Source organism: Schistocerca americana, chromosome 9 (genome assembly GCF_021461395.2).
Source record: "Schistocerca americana isolate TAMUIC-IGC-003095 chromosome 9, iqSchAmer2.1, whole genome shotgun sequence".
Taxonomy (NCBI): Eukaryota; Metazoa; Arthropoda; class Insecta; order Orthoptera; family Acrididae; genus Schistocerca; species Schistocerca americana.
Window position 1 is genome coordinate 120,731,040 of NC_060127.1, and position 24,789 is coordinate 120,755,828.

At 44.2% G+C, this 24,789-nt stretch overlaps 1 protein-coding gene across 1 annotated transcript in view; it reads right to left on the reverse strand.

Moving 5' to 3' along the window:
• LOC124551157 (esterase FE4-like) overlaps positions 1-11,535 on the reverse strand; it is a 106,361-nt gene extending 94,826 nt beyond the window's left edge. The window contains exons 1-2 of the mRNA XM_047126125.1: positions 11,352-11,535; positions 5,854-5,988 (exon numbers count right to left, since the gene is read on the reverse strand). Of these exons, the coding sequence (XP_046982081.1) occupies positions 5,854-5,988; positions 11,352-11,501 (285 nt within the window). The 5' untranslated portion in view covers positions 11,502-11,535. The remainder of the gene's footprint in view (positions 1-5,853; positions 5,989-11,351) is intronic.
• Positions 11,536-24,789: the final 13,254 nt, after the last annotated feature.

Genomic DNA, 24,789 nt, shown 5'->3' on the forward strand with positions numbered 1-24,789 from the left:
AATTTTATTAATGGATTATATACCTAATATGTTTTAGAACAGTTAGTTTAATTCTGAAGACGACGCTCATAGTAGCGTCGAAACCTGGTCAATTTTGACTTAATATTTTGTGACCGAGGGCTTTTTTGTTCTAATATAGTTCACTAAGCTTTTGCCCAATGTGCATACCAGCACGCCATGCCACCTCCTATGATCATCATAACCTCAGGTACCCTGCAAGAGCAAGATGCTAGGAAGGGTTTGGTAGAGTTCAATCCCTCATTGATAGATCTGTTCGGAAGTTAAATTCCCGTTTCTCGTTTTCTTAGTGATAGAAAACAGACCTAAGTTCAATTAATGTTTATGTGACTTAGGACAAATTCGCATTCAGTTGAAGTTAGAGGATGATAAGCGCTGTTTCCCTCATTAGGAAGCTCGCAGCTGCAAAAAACACCTGTTGTATGGGCGTCTTTTAGTGTCTTCTTGTAAACGTCCGCTTTTTTAAGGCATTTGTGTGTGTCATTGCGGAAGACACTGAGATGACGAAAGCCGTGGGATACCTTCTAATATTGTGTCGAATCTCCTTTTGTCCGGCATGGTGCAGAAGCTGGACTTGGCATGCACGCAAGCGGTTGGAAGCCTCTACACAAATACTGAACTATGCTGCCTCTATAGCTTTCCGTAATCGATCAAGTGCAGCCGGTGTTCGATTTTGAGCACAAACTGACCTCCCGGCTACGTCCCATAAACCTTGGATGGCAATCATGTCGGGAGATATGGGTGGCTAAATCATTCACTCGAATTATCCAGAATCTTCTGACATAGCATATTGTCAATCATAGAATTTCCATCGTTGTTTGCGAACATGATGAATGGCTGCAGATGGTCTCCAAGTAGTGGAACATAACCATTCCCATTCAATGATCGGTTCTGCTGGATCAGGGGACCCCAGTCCGTTCCATGTGAACACAGCCCCCGCCATTATCGAGCCATTATGTTAGCACAGTATGTTGTTGATAACTCGGGTCAATGTCTTCGTTGGTACTATGCCACACTCGAAATCTAGCATCAGCTCTTACCAACTGAAATCGACACTCATATTGCCAGGACACGGTTTTACAGGCGCGTGGGGCCCAGGCTATATGTTCACGGAAGGGGCGCTGCAGGCGATCTCGTGCTGTTAGCAAAGACACTCTTGTCTGTCGTGTGCTGCCATAGCCCACTAACGCTACATTTTGCAGCAGTGTCGTAACGGATATGTTTTTAATACGTTCCATATTGATTTCTGCGGTTCGTCGTACATCCCAGATTTTTTGTGCGGCTATTTCATGCAGTGTTGTTTGTCTGTTAGCACCAAGAACTCTGAGCAAACGCTGTTGCTCTCGGTCGTTAAGTGAAGGCCTTCCGCCTGTATTGCTCGTTGTGAGAGGTAATGCCTGAAATTTGGTATTTTCGTCACACTTTTGACACTGTGGATCTCGGAATATTGAATTCCTAACAATTTCCGATATGGGATGTTCCATGCTTTTAGTTCCAGCTACCATGCCGCGTTCCAAGACTTAATTCTAGTCATGCGATCATGATCACGTCAGAAACATTTTCACATGAATCACCTGAGTGCAAACGATAGCTCTGCCAATGCCTGCCCTATTATACCATGGGTACGCGAAACTGCTGCCATCTGTATACGTGTACATATGGCTATTCCATGACTTTCGTCGCCTCAGTGTGTATTACCAATGCTATAGCTGTCCTATAGTGATGGTGTATTCCTTCCACAGCCGATTCTTCGTTATCTGCCGCGCAGTTTAAACGCGCGGTCTGAGGCGCCTGGTCATGGTTCGCACGGCTCCCCCCGTCACACTTTCGAGTCCTCCCTCGGGACTGGGTGTGTGTGTTGCTCTTAGCGTAAGTCTAAGTTAGATTAAGTAGTGTGTCAGCCTAGGGACCGATGACCTCAGCAGTTTGGCACCTAACCTTACCAAAAATTTCCAGTTTTCGCTATCTTTCTTTCACACTTTTCAAGCAGGATGACATGCATAAGTGTGATGGTGACGAAACATTTCTTGTGCTTATGTAATTTGGGAGAAGCCTAAAACCTGCATGTCGTCATGACACTGCCCATTGATACGGTCTAGCAAGACATTCTTCGGCCTTGGCGATTCGCTATATCTCCGCTGCTTAAGTACACCATCAACAGCGTTTTCTGCAAGTGACTTTATCTTCCCAGATAATACAGCGGAAGATAGGTACGGTATCCTGTTTGTCCGAGATAAGCCTCAAACTTGTGGAACCGGATCCAGAAACACGCGCCTTACGAAAGGTTGAACGAGCAGTGCGATCCTGCATATACATTATGTGATCAAAAGTATCCTGACACTTGGCTGAAAATTAATTATAAGTTCGTTGCACCCTCCATCGGTAATGCTGAAATTCAATATGGTGTTGTCTCACCTTTAGCCTTGATGGCAGCTTCCACTCTCGCAGGCATACGTTCAACCAGGTGCTGGAAGGTTTCTTGGGGACTGGCAGCCCATTCTTCACGGAGTACTGCACTGAGGAGAAGTATTGATGTCGGTCGGTGAGGCCTGCCATGAAGTGGCCGTTCCAAAACATCCCAAAGGTGTTATACAGGATTCACATCAGGACACTGTGCGGGCCTGTCCATTACAGGGATGTTATTGTCGTGTAAGCACTCCGCCACAGGCTGTGCATTATGAGCAGGTGCTCGATCGTGTTGAAAGATGCAATAGCCATCCCCGAATTGCTCCTCAACAGTGGGAAGCAACAATGTAGGCCTGTGCTGTGATAGTGCCACACAAAACAACAAGAGGTGCAAGATCCCTCCATGAAAAACACGACCACACCATAACACCACCGCCTCCGAATTTTACAGTTCTACATCTACATCTACATGGATACTCTGAAAATCACGTTTAAGTGCCTGGCAGAGGGTTCATCGAACTACCTTCACAATTCTCTATTATTTCAATCTCGTATAGCGCGCGGAAAGAATGAACACCTATACCTTTACGTGCGAGCTCTGATTTCCCTTATTTTATCGTGTGGCACTACACGCTGGCAAATGACGTTCACCAGGCATTCGCCATAGCCACACCCTGCCATTGGATCGCCACATTCTGTACCGTCATTCGTCACTCCAAACAACGTTTTTCCACTGTTCAATCGTCCAATGTTTACGCTCTTTACACCAAGCGAGGCGTCGTTTGTTTGGCATTTACCGGTGTGACTGTGTGCTTTATGAGTTTTCTTACCTCCCACCTAACTGTCATAGTACTTGCAGTGGATCCTGATACAGTTTGGAATTCCTGTGTGACGTTCTGGATAGATGTCTGCCTATTACACATTACGACCCTCTTCAACTGTAAGTGGTCTCTGTCAGTCAACAGATGGGGTCAGCCTCTACGCTTTTGTGCTGTACGTGTCCCTTCACGTTTCCATTTCGCTATCACATCGGACACAGTATGACAGAATTCGCACCCAATCACCAGACCACGTTCGAAGTCCGTGAGTTCCACAGAGCATCTGATGCAATTCCTGTATGATGGTCTGGATAGGTGTCGGACAGCCCAATCACCTGACCACGTTCGATGTCCGTGAGTTCTGCGGAGCGCCCCATTCTGCTCTCTCACGATGTCTAACGACTACTGAGTCGCTGATATGGAGTACATGGCAGTAGGTGGCAACACAATGCACCTAATATGAAAAACGTATATATCGGAGGGTGTCCGTATACTTTTGATCACATAGTGTACTATCTGGTGTATAAACTGTCAAAAAAGCGGATAGAGAGTTCACAGTGAGGAAGAAGGATGGCGTCAGAAAGATAGAGAGACACCTATAATGCACACTGAGGTCAATTTGTTGAAGAACTACATACAGAAGGTCAACGCATCGGGCAAAAAATTAGTCACCCCCAGCAGACATGACGCTAGTACCGCGTAACGTAATGCTCTGAATTCTGTGAGGAAGAGGGGGCAGTAGGTATGGAAGATCGAAAGATAAATATCGATACTTCTAGAATAGAGTGTCAACCTACTATCAACATATATGATTATTTGATGGAAAATATTGATATTTCGTTGTATAGGTGGCGAACTTTACTTTTTACATTCATGTTAAATATTAATGCACGTGTGAAGATGCGAGACGTGAGTTTCATTAATTAACGGAAACTTAAGGAGAATCAAATTTAATTATAAATTATTTTAAACAAAAAAATCTTTGGTGAAAAAAGAAGAACACTATCGTACAGCATAGGAGAAAACAGAAAGAAACAAAATACAGATACTACATTCGAAAAAATTGTGTTCCAAAACTAATTTTCTAGAGAACTAAAAAAAATTTTTTTGGGATGTTCTGTTTTTACTCTACTTCTTCGAGTAGCAGTTACTTCAGCAGCTTTTGAAAATAATCTTTCAGCTAGTACTTTAGTCCATATACCAGATAAATAACTCATAGCTATCTAATTCAGACGGCAACTTTTTTGAAATATTTCCCTGTGGATGATCAGCGAGTTGTGTCCTAACCGTCCAGTAGTTGGTATTCGTCAATATGCCAATAATTCTGGAGAAGTGTCTTCAGTGCGTAGAGTTATTCTCCTTTGTTAGTTTTCACGATTCCAGTATTTCTGACAATCTTACTTTCGAGTGAGAGGAGGCTGCGAAAATACACAACCGACAACAGTCAAATTTTCCCTAAGAACTCCAAAGTAAACTGTAGGTTTACGTTGTAGATCTAAAAAGATTATATGTGTATGGTGTCTGTTCTTTCGGATATGTCCGATAGAAAGACACCACACACATATAACTACGGCGATCACAAGCCAAAGACCATTTCTGTGCGAATGCATACATATGCTGGAACTCACGCGGGTCAATTCGCTCCAGCACTATTCAGACATTAGTGGAGTCCACGCCACGTCGTGTTGCGGCTCTTCTTCGTGCTCGCTGTGGCCCTACACAATATTAGGCAGACATACCAGTTTCTTTGGCTCTTCAGTGTATTTTTAAGAATTTGTGCGACTCTGCATCTCATTTGTATATTTCAGAGACATAGGATAGAATAGTGCCATTGGTTCTCAATTTGAAAAAAATTTTGTGTTGCATTCTGGCGCTTTTTATAGTGTCGATCAAAATCAACGAACACACCTTGAACCTACAGAAGTTTGAACACAGCTGTTCTCTTTTTTCAGCTGTTATCGACTGAAACTATTGCAGCATTTTGTGCTTGCACCCAGTGAGAATGAGTATCAATTGACCTACGTGCATTGCTGTGAAAAACTGGTGGAAAAATTTACCGGTTGGAAAAAGAAAGGACGGTAACAATGTGCACTTACAATCACCTCCAACACGTTTGGTGGGATCATTTCTGCCATCGTGGGTTACCCATTCCCTGGCCATCAGCTTCTTATTTTTTGTTATATTTTCCTTTCTTTCATGGCGCTTCTAAATACTGCTTCCAGAGTTCATTACAAAAGCAGAGACACAGAACCTTAATATTGATGAGGATTCTAGACTGGAAGACAGCAACAATAAATTTTCAGGTTGCATCTTCGCCTACTTCTGCATTAAAAGAGAGAAGCATCCTGTCTCTTAGTTCCATTAACTAGGAGAAAGGGCGGAGTTTGCCAGATTTGATCAGTGGAAATGGAGCGTCATAGACATCGCTGGCGAAGCCACAGAAATGATAAAAAATATCAGTGGTTGGTATGTAATGAGTTGTTCACTATTGTACACCAAAATCGAATGTGGTATCCAGAATGGCGATCCTTTGATTACATGGCAAACCGGCTTGGTGGTTGGAGCTATTTTGGCAACGCAGTGCTTAGTGGCGAGCAGAGATGTGACGCACCTGGGGCGTGCAGACGTTGATGAAGAGGCAGTCTTCGTCGCCTACATACTTCCCCGTCATGTCGATCTGGGGCGCGATGTTGCCAGGTTTGGTCGCGTCCCGGACTCCGCTCCACCCGGTTGCTGGTTGTGGTGGCTGCAAAACAACAACAAACACCACACACACACATACAATATGTCGTGGAAACGAAGCTGCAGCTTCAAGCAAAGTGAAGGCGCACACATACACACACACACACACAGAGAGAGAGAGAGAGAGAGAGAGAGAGGACGAGGAGCTCAGTTGTATGGAGTGTTCACATAAAACCTTAGTTTCCAAATACTGTTTAAAAGACGGTGGAACATAGGGACTTGCAATTTATGGAATCATGTAAAGCAACCCAAAAAGGAGGTTTTATGTGGATTCTTTGTTTTGTTTCAGCTTCTAAACAATTACCAGAAATTACTACACCTCGATAGGGAGCCCAATGTGTGACATGGAATATGGAAAAGGAGTCACCCATTGCCATTCAAAGAAATTTCTGCCTTGAACTCCCAAGGGTGCAGCCACACCTTAAGACGTTTAAGATTTGGTACATGGAGTTCCTAGACTCTGGTACTCTAATTGGCAGTCTGCTCCAGGCAGAAAACAAACATATGATTGAAACAGTAGAGAGACCCTTGAAATAAGCCCATCAAAGTCAGTCCGCCGAGCATCAGACAACACCTAAACATACCTCGCTCAGCAGTTCACAAGACGCTTCATAAACCATTTCTTTTGCACGCTTACAAAGTTCAAATTTTGCAAGCAATGGATCGAAACGACTTGCAGCTTCGCTACGAATTGGCCATTGACAGGTTGGACCAATTGGGACAAACTCCCAACTATCTAGGGAATGTCCTCTCCTCTGACTAAGCAATAATCCACAGCGAGATTTCAGGCATTTTCTGGTTGGGAAACTGCAGGCTGACAATAAAATTTCGTCAGCTGGTAATCAGGGCGACTTACATACCAGTTTCAAGTATTTATTCTGTGTTTCAGAACAAAGTATTTCACTGATTATTTCCGAAACTGGGAAATACTTAAGGGCGTTTCTTAGTTGTGAAGGTTGATTACCTTTCAAAGCGTCATTTGTACTTTACTTAATTATGCAACTTTAATCTGAAAAATGATATGTACATTAGTATCCTCGGACTCGACAAAACTGGGAATTTCATGGATCCTAGAACTGCAGAGAACGGAGGCTGTGTTACTGAATTATGTAATTTTTGCGTCAGTGGGCTTCACCAGTTGAAGGTCTATACATACCACCATCACTTCCTTTGTTCAGATGTCAGGCTTCTCAGATGTTGCGCTTTTAAACCGCCATAGCATGAATATTCGTCAACAGTTTTCATACATACTTCGATAAATTTCTGGCTTATTCTTCTTTGCGTTCCGACTTCGAAAGTTGCGGTATGTTACTCTTTGCAGCAAGGTGATCGGAGGCTTTTCATCTAATACTTGACGCTCAGAGCAACACATCCTCAAACTTTATTGAAACAATCTTCAGAATCGGCATTCCATACGACTTTTCTCTGTCTGTAACCATCTATAAACATAAGCGTGTTTCCTTTGGAGGGGCATTATTGCACGTACCAGGTGTAGAAGTATGAAATCGGAATTTCCCTATAGATGGTGCTAGTCGTCAGTGTAGAGCCCGTGAGACCGCGTCTGCAGCGCCAACTGCTTCCTGTAACGGCTGAAGACGAATGTCAAAACACAGTAACCCAAGTTCTCCATACATCGGTATCTGTTTCAAACCCGTAAACATTTCGAGTTTTGTGCCTACGAACTACGATTTGCGGACAGCATTGATTTTCTGCTTTCATTTGAAGAAAACTGCTGCATCATCGCATCGAATATTTGTCGAAGCTTTCTGCGAACATGCTCCTGGGAAAACATAGTGTTTCGAGTGGATCAAAAAATTCGGAAGTGGTGATTTTGACGTGAGAAACGACGAGCGCAGGAAACTACCGAAAAATTTCGATGACAACGAACTGCAGGCCTTATTGGATGAAGATGATACTCAAACTCAAAAGGAACTGGCGGAACAATTGAGTGTGAATCAGAAGGCCGTTTCTCTTCGGTTGAGAGTTATGGGAAAGGTGCAGAAAGTGGGAAAGTGGGCTCCACATAAACGACAGTAAGCAAATCGAAGGACCAATTGTCAAGTGCTGCTCTCTAGATAAACAAGAAAGTCGTTTCTCCATCGAATAGTGGCAAGTGATGAAAACTGGATATACTTTGAGAATCCTGAATGATGGTTGAATCTAGGCAAACCATCGACATCCACTGCAAGACCAAATGGCTTTGGAAAGAAGGCAATGACCTGTATTTGGTGGGATCAGAACGGCGTCACCTATTAAGAGCTGCTGAAACCTTGTGAAACCTTTAACGCTGATCGCTACCAACAACAAATGATCGATTTAAGTCGAGCATTACGTGAAAAACGACCGGAATATGGAAAATGGCAACACAAAGTCATATTGCTCCATGATAACGCCCCACCACACACAGCAAAACAGGCCAGAGGAGCGATCGAGGCGTTCGGTTACGAAATGCTAGGGCATGCGGCTTATTCTACCGCGGCACTTAGCGCTATGGGACCCAACATCTGAGGTCATCAGTCCCCTAGATCTTAGGACTACTTAAACCTAACCTAAGGACATCGCACACATCCATGTCCGAGGCAGGATTCGAACCTGCGACCGTAGCGGTCACGCGGTTCCAGACTGAAGCTCCTAGAACCGCTCGGCCACCCCGGCCGGCCATGCGGCTTATTATCCAGACTTTGCTTCGTCCGATTATCATCTGTTTGCGTCAATGGGACACGCTGCCGCTCAACAACGCTCCAATTCGTATGAAAATGTACGAAAATGACTCGCAGACTGGTTCACTTCAAAACAATAACCGGTTTTTTTTGGCGTGGCATTCATAGCCTGGCGGAGAAGTAGGAGAAATGTATAAATAAAATATCGTTGAAAAGTTTCAAACAACAGACGAGTAATTATTGCAACCAAATTCCGGTTTCATACTTCTACACCTGTTAATGTCTTCACAGCAAACACACATGGCACCCAACTAATGTCGTCTGCTGAGAAGCAGAATGCTCAAACAGATGGCGGCTAGCGATTCACTTCACGCTCGACCTTCTTTTCCAGGAAATTACGCATGCAAAAATGCTCATGCACAGTTGAGGCGTTGGAAATGATATGTTGGCAGAAGAACCAACACCGTGTTGCTAGAGGAGGCCGAAATGCACGCGTTTAAGCTCACGCAGACTGGCGTGAGGTCTGGAACAGTTAAAGGAGTTGAGTCTACTAAAAAAAGTACGGAGCTCTTGGAATACTTAACTTTAATCCATATTTGGAGAACATCGCTCTTGTTGATACATTAATTACAATCTCAATATAAAATGGTAACGGCGCCTTGCTAGGTCGTACCAAATGACGTAGCTGAAGGCTATGCTAACTATCGTCTCGGGAAATGAGAGCGTAGTTTATCAGTATAGCATCGCTAGCAAAGTCGTCTGTACAACTGGGGCGATTTGCTAGGAAGTCTCTTTAGACCTGCCGTGTGGTGGCGCTCGGTCTGCAATCACTGACAGTGGCGACTCGCGGGTCCGACGTATACTACCGGACCGCGGCCGATTTAAAGGCTACCACCTAGCAAGTGTGGTGCCTGGCGGTGACACCACAGGAAATTTGTACGCATGTGCAAAGTTGAAGGCAAAAAAGGCATCGTGAGTACGCTCCTTAACAACTTCTCCCAGTTCCATGATCACAGCTTGAGTTTTTCGAGGTGACAAAACTTCATGACTAGCCCCGCCGCCCCCTCCCCCACACAGTGATCAAGTTAATTCTTGCTACGATCGGCTCTACAATTCACTCAGATGGAAACCCAGTTCTAAGCAAAAAAGGGAAAGCAGAAAGGTGAAAGCAGTATATAGAGGATCTATACAAGGGCGATGTTCTTGAGGAAAATATTATAAAAATGGAAGAGTATGTAGATGAAGATGAAATGGGAGATGCGATACTGCGCGAAGACTTCAACAGAGTACTGAAAGATCCAAGTCGAAACAAGGCCCCGCGAGTAGACAACATTCCATTAGATTGATTAGAACTACTGACAGCATGGGAGAGCCAGGCCTAACAAAACTCTACCGTCTAGTGAGCAAGATGTATGAGACAAGTGAAATACCCTCAGACTTCAAAAAGAATATAATAATTCCAATCCCAAAGAAAGCAGGTGTTGACAGATGTGAAAATTACCGAAAAATCAATTTAATAAGCCACGGCTGCAAAATACTAACAGGAATTCTCAGTTTGGATTCCGTGGAAATGTTGGAACACGTGAGGCAATACTGACCCTACGACATATCTTAAAAAATAGATTAAGGAAAGGCAGACCTACGTTTCTAGCATTTGTACACATAGAGATAGATTTTGACAATACTGACTGGAACACTCTCTATCAAATTCTGAAGGTGGCAGGGCTAATATACAGGGAGCGAAAGGCTATTTACAATATGTAGAAACCAGATGGCAGTTATAAGAGTCGAGGGGCATGAAAGGGAAGCAGTGGTTGGGAAGAGACTGAGACTCCAACGTTATTCAATCTATACATTGAGCAGGCAGTAAAGGAAACAAAAGAAAAATTCGGAATAGGAATTAAAATCCACGTATAAGAAACAAAAACTTTGAGGTTCGCCGATGACATTGTAATTCTGTCAGAGACAGCAAAGGACCTGGAAGAGCAGCTGAACGGAATGGACATGGTCTTGAAAGGAGGATATAACATCAACAAAAACAAAACGAGAATAATGGAATGTAGTCGAATTAAATCGGGTGATGCTGTGGGAATTAGATTAAGAAATGAGATGCTTAAAGTAGTAAATGAGTTTCGCTATTTGGGGAGCAAAATAACTGATGATGGTCGAAGTACACAGGATATAAAATGTAGACTGGCAATGGCAAGGAAAGCGTTTTCTGAAGAAGGGAAATTTGTTAACATTGAGTATAGATTTAAGTGTCAGGAAGTCGTTTCTGAAAGTATTTGTATGGAGTGTAGCCATGTATGGAAGTGAAACGTGGGCGATAAATAGTTTAGACAAGAAGAGAACAGAAGCTTTCGAAATGTGGTGCTACAGAAGAATGCTGAAGATTAGATGGGTAGATCACATGAGGAGGTATTGAATAGAGTTGGAGAGAAGAGAAATTTGTGGCACAACTTGACTAGAAGAAGGGATCGGTTGGTAGGACATATTCTGAGGCATCGAGGGATCACCACTTTAGTATTGTAGGGTAGCGTGGAGGGTACAAATCGTAGAGGGAGACCAAGAAATGAATACACTAAACAGATTCAGAAGGATGTAGGTTGCAGATATCAAACCATTCTCTGGACTGAAGACCACAACAACAACACAACAATTCTCTTTGTCGACTAATACATCGGTACATCTCTAGCCCAGCACTCACCTTGAAGCGGAGCGGTCCGACCGGTGGCGCCGCGTAGGGGATTCCCTGGAAGCAGCAGTAGGGGAACCCCCACACTGTGCGCTGGCGGCGACCGAGCAGCTCGCCCTGCGAGATGCGCACCTTCACCGTTGCCTGGTCTGCGCCCGCCATGCTTGCCGTTGCGTCTGCTGCCAGTGCCGAGTGCGCGCTATGAACGACAGCGGACCGGTCTCGTCCAGCGAGTCACGTAATTGAGAGATGGCGCGTGGAGGGGAGAGATAATAGCAGTGTTTTCGCAAGTCATCCGCCCGCGCGAGAACCGTTTGGAACTCCTAAGCTAAGGCTGTGGTAACAGCGGCACCGACTAACAACGGCCGAAGTCGGCCGATCTTTTCAAATCAGGAAGACACTACGTGCGCGGTCAAATGTTGCCCATCTCATCGCCCGAACGTATAGATTTTGGACGACAATAGATGAAATTCAAATCCCTTTTTTTCTTCGGCCATATTTACTGACGCAGTACGGAACACGGTCTGTGAGAAAGTGATACGTTTAATCATCGACGTTGTTTGTGGCATCCTGAAGATAAAAAAATTTCACAATTTGGGCATAGTTCGGAACCTAAAGACTGAAACCGGAGGTCAATTGGAAACCACAATAGGCAAAATCTTTTCCGCAAGTTTTAAGCGAAAATTATAACCTTAAGAAATACTTTGTTCAAATCGGAAGGTTGGTACATCTTATGCTTTAAATTATCGCAATGGACCTTTCTTGAGTTGTCGTAGGAGGGTATTAGCTACGCACAAATTATTATTACTGCTTACAGGGGTTTTTCCGCCAGTAGATTGGTGACTATGTCACATGAAGTGGTTTGCAAACGTGGTGTTTGTGTTTCCACTTTTCGGTGTTTTGTGTTCAGAGTATCTTATTCAAAACTTTTATGTTTACTGTCTCACGTATGCTGAATGACAGGTGAACTGAAGGATAATTCATGTACGTCTGCGCGACTTAAAAAAAAAAAAAATTCAGCAAAACAAAGATTTTCTAATCTTGCTGTTCAAGGTCACGACGAATCATATCGACTATGAAAAGCCGACGACCCACTGTGAAATACTTTCGGATAACTAAAGCTAATTTTGAGTGCTTAGTGGACGTGTGATTCAAGCTGTATTAAAAACAAAACAAAAACAAAAAAATCCGATACTCACATTAAAGATGCGGTTCTAGATCAAGTAAAACTACTCGTAGAAGGGACACTTCGATATTTTACATCTGGCGGTTACACGTTTCCAGTATCTAGGCCTATACCACGTTCTGAAAAGTATAATTTCAATGTATTTATGGGATCTGTTGGATGCTATTTACGATGCTCCATAGACTAATTTAAGGCTAATATTTTCACTCTTAGACCCCAAATACTAGTAAATGCTAGATATCGAATTTTGGAGCTGTTCTTTGTGCAAGTGCACCGAAAAACAATGTAATGTAATTGACTTCCTTTATTAAAAGCTAAACTTATTCTGTAATAATACTGCCACCAAAAACTTTCTTACTTCCTTTCTCAAATTCAATGGACAACTGTTTGGAGAATACAATAGTTTCCAGTACTAGAATCAGATTATCCGAATATACTTCCATCAATGAGTTAATTTTTACCATGTTTTTAGAGTAACGTGGGCTGCTGTGATACCACAAATCTACCTCTCATTAAGTAAGTAATAATTGCTTAGACACACACAAGCTCTACCCACGCATCATATAACAGAAACTTGCAAATGAACCATTATCTGCTCATAATCTCATTGGCAAAACTTTTATACACCGAATTGCAAACACCCAACCCCTATAGCATAATAAAGCATACTAAGAAGATCGTATTTTCGTCTGTCTGGTTACAGCTACTGTGCGTGCTCTGTTACCCAGAATGCCACACACACGCAAATCATCACTCTTTTTTAAACCAAATAATATTACACAGATATTATTGTGATATAGTTTCATAAAAAGTATGGAGACAGTCCGCGTTGTTACATTTTCTGTGGACTACGTTATTTACATGGAGTAAACAAGTTGCCTCTTATAATTATGTTTTACTATAACTGGCAACTACTGACTTTTGATTTACTGATTATGCATTACATCCCATTCTGTTGCCAATATTGAGTAGATTCGATGAAGAAATGAACGTAAATATGCAATTTACTATAGTTATGATATACAAGAGGAAAATTTTAAAAAATAACTGATTCACTAGTTTGTTACTGAGAATTTTTTCCCCTTGCTTGGTGTACAAAAATTTCCAATTCCTCCATTAAATCAATTGCATGTGATTTCTGGGTGTAACGGAGTTTCTTAAGATCTATATTTTTGAGTGGGTGTCCAGAGGATTTTTTATGTGTGTTGCTGTTGCTGACATTATGAATTGGTTAGTGAGTAACAGTTGTGTTCAGTGGAACCAGCATCAAAGTTGCTGCCAGTCTGTTGTATGTACGAGGATCGTCCAATAAGTAGTGCCCCACATTTTTTAAAAAATCCATTAATATACGTAGACAAACATCCTTGTTAGTGGAATGAGATTTTTGCCCTGCAGCGGAGTATGCGCTGATATGAAACTTCCTGGCAGATTAAAACTGTGTGCCGGACCGAGCCTCGAACTCGGGACCTTTGCATTTCGCGGGCAAGTGCTCTACCAGCTGAGCTACCCAAGCACGACTCACGCCCCGTCCTCGCAGCTTTACTTCTGCCCGTACATCGTCTCCTACCTTCCTGACTTTACAGAAGCTCTCCTGCGAGTTCTGCAAGATTCTGATGTCAGTAATTACCTCTCTTTTCTTACCTCGTATCGCTTAGCTGAATAAAAAGAGAAAAGCGATATGTACTTGTCGTAATCATTTTAAAAAAATATATCTCGCTCTCTTAAGATATAATAGTGTAGCCACTGTCAACATCAATTACAATGTTATGTACTCCTTCTCGTCAGTTGAGTGGCAGCAGAATTATTAGACCACCGCTTCTATAATACACTCCTGGAAATTGAAATAAGAACACCGTGAATTCATTGTCCCAGGAAGGGGAAACTTTATTGACACATTCCTGGGGTCAGAAACATCACATGATCACACTGACAGAACCACAGGCACATAGACACAGGCAACAGAGCATGCACAATGTCGGCACTAGTACAGTGTATATCCACCTTTCGCAGCAATGCAGGCTGCTATTCTCCCATGGAGACGATCGTAGAGAGGCTGGATGTAGTCCTGTGGAACGGCTTGCCATGCCATTTCCACCTGGCGCCTCAGTTGGACCAGCGTTCGTGCTGGACGTGCAGACCGCGTGAGACGACGCTTCATCCAGTCCCAAACAAGCTCAATGGGGGACAGATCCGGAGATCTTGCTGGCCAGGGTAGTTGACTTACACCTTCTAGAACACGTTGGGTGGAACGGGATACATGCGGACATGCATTGTCCTGTTGGAACAGCAAGTTCCCTTGCCGGTCTAGGAATGGTAGAACGATGGGTTCGATGACGGTTTGGATGTACCGTGCACTATTCAGTGTCCCCTCGACGATCACCAGTGGTGTACGGCCAGTGTAGGAGATCGCTCCCCACATCATAATGCCGGGTGTTGGCCCTGTGTGCCTCGGTCGTATGCAGTCCTGATTGTGGCGCTCACCTGCACGGCGGCAAACACGCATACGACCATCATTGGCACCAAGGCAGAAGCGACTCTCATCGCTGAAGACGACACGTCTCCATTCGTCCCTCCATTCACGCCTGTCGCGACACCACTGGAGGCGGGCTGCACGATGTTGGGGCGTAAGCGGAAGACGGCCTAACGGTGTGCGGGACCGTAGCCCAGCTTCATGGAGACGGTTGCGAATGGTCGTCGCAGATACCCCAGGAGCAACAGTGTCCCTAATTTGCTGGGAAGTGGCGGTACGGTCCCCTACGGCACTGCGTAGGATCCTACGGTCTTGGCGTGCATCCGTGCGTCGCTGCGGTCCGGTCCCAGGTCGACGGGCACGTGCACCTTCCGCCGACCACTGGCGACAACATCGATGTACTGTGGAGACCTCACGCCCCACGTGTTGAGCAATTCGGCGGTACGTCCACCCGGCCTCCCGCATGCCCACTATACGCCCTCGCTCAAAGTCCGTCAACTGCACATACGGTTCACGTCCACGCTGTCGCGGCATGCTACCAGTGTTAAAGACTGCGATGGAGCTCCGTATGCCACGGCAAACTGGCTGACACTGACGGCGGCGGTGCACAAATGCTGCGCAGCTAGCGCCATTCGACGGCCAACACCGCGGTTCCTGGTGTGTCCGCTGTGCCGTGCGTGTGATCATTGCTTGTACAGCCCTCTCGCAGTGTCCGGAGCAAGTATGGTGGGTCTGACTCACCGGTGTCAATGTGTTCTTTTTTCTATTTCCAGGAGTGTACAAACTCAGCGCTGCGTGTCCACACAAACTCACAATAACGGGTACTTTATACAGTGTGTGAACCAAAGTATCCGGACCCCCAAAAACATACGTTTTTCGTATTAGGTGCATTGTGCTGCCACCTACTGCCAGGTACTACACATCAGCCACCTCAATAGTCGTCAGACATCGTGAGAGAGCAGAATGGGGCGCGCCGCGTAACTCACGGAATTCACGTGATTGGGTGTCACTTGTGTCATACGTCTGTACGCGAGATTTCCACACTCCTAAACTTCCCTAGCTCCACTGCTTCCGATCTGATAGTGAAGTGGAAACGTGAAGGGACCCGTACATCACAAAAGCGTATAGGCCGGCCTCGTCTGTTGACTGATAGAGGCCGCCGACAGTTGAAGAAGGTCGTAATGTGTAATAGGCAATCCAGAACATCACATAGGAATTCCTAACTGCATCAGGATCCACTGCATGTACTAGGCCAGTTAGATGGGTGAGAAAACTTGGATTTCATGGTAACAGACCCCGTTGCACGACTGATATGAGATAGAAAATCGCCGTATCTTCCGCTATGCTCTCTGCAGTGTCTTCCAGAGTACATACAAGATGAACCAGATCTGCACCGACAAAGTTTCAGAGTCTTTTCTTTTTTCAATGTCAATAAACTACACTAACAGCCGTATACTTAAATATATTTTATTTTATTCTGAAAGCAACCAGTTGCGGCATTCCATTCTGCCATCTTCAAGCCCCTCACGCTTTCAGCCAAATAAACCAAGTCTCGTAGCTGCTACGTCTTCGTATGAACCAATTGTATAACGATTGTAATTCACGTAGCCAAATGCCTCGTAAAAAAAAAAGCCCGCATCTCGTGGTCGTGCGGTAGCGTTCTCGCTTTCCACGCCCGGGTTCCCGGGTTCGATTCCCGGTGGGGTCATGGATTTTCTCTGCCTCGTGATGGCTGGGTGTTGTGTGCTGTCCTTAGGTTAGTTAGGTTTAAGTAGTTCTGAGTTCTAGGGGACTGATGACCATCGATGTTAAGTCCTATAGTGCTCAGAGCCATTTGAACCATTTGTAATTCACGATATCCAGTGAGTTATGGTGCTATACGACAAGTTCATTTATTTGGATGAAAGCGTATGGAGCTTGAAGATAGCACAATGAAATGCCGAAAAGTGCTGCTTTCAGAATAAAATAAAATAATTTAAAGTATACGGCTCTTGGAGTAGTTTATTGACGTTGAAAATTACTTAACCAGCCGACGTCCCCTTGCCATGGTGGACCAACAGAGATTGTTGAAGTTTCAGAGGTTGTCCAGGGATAAATCAGTATTCTGGTGAAGGGCGTCAAAGTTACCGGCGGCTCGTTTCACAACAAATACATTTCCTTTGGTTTCGTGACCTAATTAACTTTCTAGATGTCTTGCACTGAAAATGTGTTCACGTGGCACGTCCATGCCTTATCCATTGATTGGGCGAGCTACAGACTCCAAATATCCCAAGCAAAACGTGAAGTACTTCCCTTTTAACAGTGACAGATATCGAAATCGATCAACTTGGGATCGGAAAATATGAAGAGAGGGCTCGCCGTTAACGATGTGAAAAAAACCTGATCCAGATGAACAAATACCTTTCAAGTCCAAGACTTGCTCCCAGTGATTTCCACTCGCTTCGATACTTGAAGAAGTTTCCTGGTTGTCTGCGGTACAAAACTGACGTCATGAACTGAATTTATTCACATATAGCACGTTTTTTTAACGTCGGAATAAAAAAAAATATTTAGTGGTATTACAAACGTTTGAACAACAATGGAAATTTGGTAAATCATTTCATAAAAGAATGTAGAATATTGACAAAAATATTCAGGGAGTGTAAAAAATATGGGACCACCACAAACCGAACACATTACCGGGCTTAATCTACATCTACATATACATGGATGCTCTGCAAATCACATTTAAGTACCTGGCAGAGTGTTCGTCAACCCACCTTCTCAATTCTCTATTATTCCCATCTCGTATGGCGCGCGGAAACAACGAACACTATATCTTTCCGTACGAGCTCTGATTTCCTTTGTCTTATCATGGTGATCGTTTCTCCCAATGTAGGTCGGCGTGAACAAAATATTTTCGCATTCGGAAGACAAAGTTGGTGATTGGAATTTCGTGAGAAGATTCCTCCGAAACTAAAACGCGTTTCTTTTAACGATGTCCATCCCAAATCCTGTATCATTTCAGTGACACTCCCTATTTCGCCTTAATACAAAACGTGCTGCCCTTTTCTGATATTTGCCGATGCACTCCTATCGGCTAACGGTCCCACACCGGGCAGCAGTATTCTTAAAGAGGACGGACAAGCGTAACATTTTCTATGTGTCCTGCCAAGAAAACGCAGACTTCGGTTAGCCTCCACCACAGCATTTTCTGTGTGTTCCTTTCAATTTAAATTGTTCGAGTTGAATTTACGGCCTTTATATTTGACTGATTTATCGTGTAACAGAAGGTTAACGGATTCCTTTTAGCACATATGCGGATGATTTAGGGTCAATTTCCAATATTTGCACCATACAGATATCTTTTCTAAATCGTTCGATCTTCTGATGACTTTACTAGTCAATAAACGACAGCGTCATCTGCAAAAAAACCTAAGACGGCTGCTCAGATAGTCTCCCAAATTTTTTATTTAGATAAGGAACAGCGAAGGGTCTATAACACTACTTTGGGGAACGCCAGAAATGACTTCTATTTTAGTCGATGGCTTTCCGCCAATTACTACGAATATCACCTGTCTGACAGGAAATCACGAATCTAGTCACGTAACTGAGATGATATTCGATAAGCACGCAATTAAACTACAAGCCGCTTGTGTGGTACAGTGTCCAAAGCCTTCCAGAAATCCAGAAATACGGAATCAATATGAGATCCCTTGTCAACAGCACTCAATACTTCATGCGAGTAAAGAGCTAGTTGTGTTTCACAAGAACGGTGTTGACTGTGTGTCTGTAGACAGTATTCTTCGACATAATTCATAATGTCCGAACACAATACATGTTCCAAAATCCTTCTGCAAATCGACGTTAATGATATGGGTCTTTAATTTAGTGGATTATTCTTACTACCTTTCTTGAATATTGGTGTGACCTGTTCAACTTTTCAGTCTTTGGGTACGGATCTTTCGTCGAGCGAGCGGTTGTATGTTATTGTTACGTATGGAGCTATTGTATAAGCATACGATGCAGGAAAACTGTTGACACTGAAAACAGCTTCCAGTCGTCTTGGAATGGATAAAGACAGGTCTTCTTTGGTTCTAAATGGTATCTTATACCATTCTTCCTCTAAATAGTGGTGAGTACACGTAACGATGGCGCAGGTGGATAGCGATAACGGATCCTTCTCTACTGGGTGGTCATAATTAAACTTCTCCTATTTAACACGTTATAAAATGGAAAGTAATTACCGTGCGAGGACCAAACTTGGTAGCATCAATGTCAAGGACACGGGGAAGTGATACAATGCAGAATAAATTCAGTTGAAACACTTCTAAGGTGCTGTTACGGCACATCATACCATTACATTCGCCGGCCGGAGTGGCCGAGCAGTTCTAGGCGCTACAGTCTGGAACCGCGCGACTGCTGCGGTCGCAGGTTCGAATCCTGCCTCGGGCATGGATGTGTGTGATGTCCCTAGGTTAGTTAGGTTTAAGTAGTTCTAAGTCCTAGGGGACTGATGACCTCAGAAGTTAAGTCCCATAGTGCTCAGAGCCATTTGAACCATTAAATTCCGGTACCATTACTGCTACGAAAGGGGCTCAGCATCGCGCCCATCAGTCTGAAAGCGCAGGACTTCATTTTGCACAGCAGAACGAAGTATGCCCGTATGTATGCTGGCTACCTCTCTTGATATGCTGCCCATCAGATCAGCACATGTGTGAATGTTTTTCCCTCGTAAACCACGTCCTTCATGTTGCTCCACAACCAGAAATGACAGGAAACGAGATCAGGTGATGGTGCCGGCTAAGCATTAGGAAACGATAGGCTGATTATTCGATCGTTTCCAACTGTGTTTCCGAGAAGCAGGCGTACTTTCACGAGCCATGTGCAGTGGGACCCCATCTTGCAAGAAAATTGTTGAGTTCAACGCGTTTCTCTCCTGTAGGGCGGGTATAACATGCTGGCGAAGCATATCGCAGTAAATCTGGCCAGTCACACTGCACGTCTTTGGTGCTTGAGCGGCAACCTGTTCAAAAAAGAATGGGCCAATGATGAACATAGCCGTGAAACCAGACCATACGTTGACACGTTCACCATACACGGGAACTTCACGCACATTGACCTGAGGTGAAGATCCCGACACTCGACAATTCTGTGTGTTCACCTCAACAGAGAAAAATGAGCTTGGTCTGTCCATAGGATGGTTCAGGACCAGCCCTCGTCAACTTCAATCCTTGCGAGAAAGTGCAGAGCGAAGTCAACACGTCGTTGTGAGTTCTGTGGTACAAGCTGCTGTATGATATGGATCTTGTAGGATGCCATTTGAGAATGGTTGGAAGCACCTTCCGTACAGTGGACCGCGGGATGTTCAACTGCCGTGACACAGCACGCGCAGCGCATAAAGATTGGGAAATACGTCTGCCATAGCGACAGCGGTTTCATCAACCACCTGTGGTGCAACCTGTCGTCGGCCTCTTCCCTAGTTTGACTTTTTTATCATGCGTCGCACAGCATGTGGAGAAAAAGGACCCTTCCATAATCCTTTCTGAAGGCGGTATTTTCGACGTGCAGCTGCAGCATTACTGTTGTTTTGATGGTAGAGCTTCAGCAGTAATGCCCTGCTCCTTTTTTCCGAGCTCATGTTGACGCTTCCACAAGTGCACTGCGACTAGTCAGGTGTCTGAGAGTATGAATCGCGATGATTGATCACGGCACGTGGTGGCCATAGTCGGAACTGGGCAGTGGGGCTGTGACGCATGGAAATCATGTACTACATACTTTGTACATTATACCAAGTTTGGTCTACGTACGGTAATTAATTTCCTATAACGAGTTAATAAGTCACAGCTGCAAAATACTAACACGAATTCTTTACAGACGAATGGAAAAACTAGTAGAAGCCAACCTCGGGGAAGATCAGTTTGGATTCCGTAGAAACACTGGAACACGTGAGGCAATACTGACCTTACGACTTATCTTAGAAGAAAGATTAAGGAAAGGCAAACCTACGTTTCTAGCATTTGTAGACTTAGAGAAAGCTTTTGACAATGTTGACTGGAATACTCTCTTTCAAATTCTGAAGGAGCAGGGGTAAATACAGGGAGCGAAAGGCTATTTACAATTTGTACAGAAACCAGATGGCAATTATAAGAGTCGAGGGGCATGAAAGGGAAGCAGTGGTTGGGAAGGGAGTAAGACAGGGTTGTAGCCTCTACCCGATGTTGTTCAATCTGTATATTGAGCAAGCAGTAAAGGAAACAAAAGAAAAATTCGGAGTAGGTATTAAAATTCATGGAGAAGAAATAAAAACTTTGAGGTTCGCCGATGACATTGTAATTCTGTCAGAGACAGCAAAGGACTTGGAAGAGCAGTTGAATGGAATGGACAGTGTCTTGAAAGGAGGATATAAGATGAACATCAACAAAAGCAAAACAAGGATAATGGAATGTAATCTAATTAAGTCGGATGATGCTGAGGGAATTAGATTAGGAAATGAGGCACTTAAAGTAGTAAAGGAGTTTTGTTATTTGGGGAGCAAAATAACTGATGATGGTCGAAGTAGAGAGGATATAAAATGTAGGCTGGCAATGGCAAGGAAAGCGTTTCTGAAGAAGAAAAATTTGTTAACATCCAGTATTGATTTAAGTGTCAGGAAGTCATTTCTGAAAGTATTCGTATGGAGTGTAGCCATGTATGGAAGTGAAACATGGACGATAAATAGTTTGGACAAGAAGAGAATAGAAGCTTTCGATATGTGGTGCTACAGAAGAAATCTGAAGATTAGATGGGTAGATCACATAACTAATGAGGAAGTATTGAATAGGGTTGGGGAGAAGAGAAGTTTGTGGCACAACTTGACCAGAAGAAGGGATCGGTTAGTAGGACATGTTCTGAGGCATCAAGGGATCACCAATTTAGTATTGGAGGGCAGCGTGGAGGGTAAAAATCGTAGAGGGAGACCAAGAGATGAATACTCTAAGCAGATTCAGAAGGATGTAGGTTGCAGTAGGTGCTGGGAGATGAAAAAGCTTGCACAGGATAGAGTAACATGGAGAGCTGCATCAACCCAGTCTCAGGACTGAAGACCACAACAACAACAACAACGAGTTAAATGGGGAAAGCTTAATTACAACCACCAGGTAGAACACAAAGGCTCAGTAATACTGAGAGCTGGTGACTGCGAAGGCCAGGGAAGATGCAACAAGAAATCCTCGTGCTCACAAAACCATTTCTGGACACTGCGAACTGTGTGAATAGGGGGCCTTTCGTCTTGGAACTCAGCATCACTGCTAGGGAACAAACATTGTACCATGGGATGGACATAATCAGCGAAAGTGGTGACATAGTCCTTGCTAGTAATGTGACCTTGCATTCACGTAAACGTCCGCAGCTCGTGGTCGTGCGGTAGCGTTCTCGCTTCCCACGCCCGGGTTCCCGGGTTCGATTCCCGGCGGGGTCAGGGATTCTCTCTGCCTCGTGATGACTGGGTGTTGTGTGATGTCCTTAGGTTAGTTAGGTTTAAGTAGTTCTAAGTTATAGGGGACTGATGACCATAGATGTTAAGTCCCATAGTGCTCAGAGCCATTCACGTAAACCTTGCAAGCATTAACACGATATATCTGCCCAAACCATCAGCGAAGCTCCGCCATGTTTCACTCTTTGGACGTTAACTCGGCCAGAAATTGGGAGAAGAGCAAAATAAGACTCGTTCGACCAAAAGACTGTCTTCCATTGCTCCATAATCAAGGTTTTATGGCTTCGGCACCAAGTTTTCGTAGTACAGGCATTTGCATCACTGATGAGTCGTTTTGGAATTAGAGCTCCCCCTGAAATTCCCAGCTTATGGAGTTCGTGTTTTTTTTTTTTTTTTGTGCGTTCTGCATTAACTTTTGCATCTGTCGTCCTCTTATTTTTTGTTTCAATCCTAGTCAACGACCGACCGTCACTCTCACTCAATACGCACTTTCGTCCGTGTTGTAACTTAATGGGTGATGATTTTTCCATTTTCCCTGTACGTGGAGTAAATCTCCAGTACGGTGCCTCTTAAAACCTCAAACAGTTCGGCTAACAAAGTTACAGACGTGCACACAATACGAGCACCAATTCAGTTATCTTCCACATAATGAACTCATAACTATACAGAAATTCTTTTGAATATATTGAGGATACGTGCCACGTGCCACGTGCCTTGGCATCCAGAGGGGTGGAGGAAACGAAATGGAACGGGCTGAAAGCGTATGTGATGTTAATTCAGTGATTATAAAAATGACTCAAATTTACAGCTTACTAATACAACGTTTTACCTCCTCTGATATGGATGAATGCACGGTTTCTGGTTGTTACGGTGTCATAAAGCGGAGGCAAGAGCGAATCTTGCCCTCAACTGTTGCAACTGGTCCTTGATATCCTGGATACTGCTGGACACTGGCACACGGAATTGTTGCTCGATCTGGTCCCACGCATGTGCTATCGTGAATATACTTATGGATCTTGGTGGCCACAAAAGTACCTCAAAATCACGCAAAAAGTTCATAGAGACACGTGCCATGTTTGGGTGAGCATTGTCCTGTTGAAAAATTGCGTCACGATACTGTGGCATGAGTTCCGAAGTAGGAGTGATTTCAGGTGCGCCGCAGGGGAGTGTCGCAGGACCGTTGTTATTCACAATACATATAAATGACCTTGTGGATAACATCGAAAGTTCACTGAGGCTTTTTGCGGATGATGCTGTGGTATATCGAGAGGTTGTAACAATGGAAAAGTGTACTGAAATGCAGGAGGATCTGCAGCGAATTGACGCATGGTGCAGGGAATGGCAACTGAATCTCAATGTAGACAAGTGTAATGTGCTGCGAATACAGAGAACGAAAGATCCCTTATCATTTAGTTACAATATAGCAGGTCAGCAACTGGAAGCAGTTAATACCATAAATTATCGTGGAGTGCGCATTAGGAGTGATTTAAAATGGAATGGTTCAAATGGCTCTGAGCACTATGGGAATCAACTTCTGAGGTCATTAGTCCCCTAGAACTTAGAACTAGTTAAACCTAACTAACCTAAGACTATCACACACATCCATGCCCGAGGCAGGATTCGAACCTGCGACCGTAGCAGTCCCGCGGTTCCGGACTGCAGCGCCTAGAACCGGACGGCCACCGCGGCCGGCTTTAAAATGGAATGATCACATAAAGTTGATCGTCGGTAAAGAAGATGCCAGACTGAGATTCACTGGAAGAATCGTAAGGAAATGCACTCCACTCTACAAGTCCTAGAAGTCTGTAACGGGAATTTCCGACCACCCTGTATATCTGTAATATGCCAATTGCTATCCTGATCATGTAGGCCGCCCAGCTTCTAGCCGCTGTCACGTGTCTCTTCGTGACAACGATCACGTGATCTTCTCGTCATGTACACCTTCCTTCCAGAACGATTAAACAACGAGAAATTGTTCTCGCTAATAGTTGGATGACAACAGCTGTAACCCTGTACGTGTTAGAGGCGGGGTGTCTCCATGAACGGGCAATAACAGATTACTGGAAGGTGGGTTGAGAGTTCGAGTCGTCTCTGGTCGCTTTCTGTTGACTCCATACGAAAGAAAATCTGGACTTGTATGCTGCAGAGCCAAAAATCAGCTGGAACAGTTAGTAGCTTTCTACAATCTTGAGAGATGCGCCTCGCTTTTGTTTGCGGCCATCAGCTGACGCCAACCTGTCCACAGACGACCTGGTGGGAGACCGCAGGTAGCAGCCTTTCTCCAGTCCCGTGCTTCTACACCTCCTACAATCATAGTGTGTGTATGACAGCGAAAATTGGC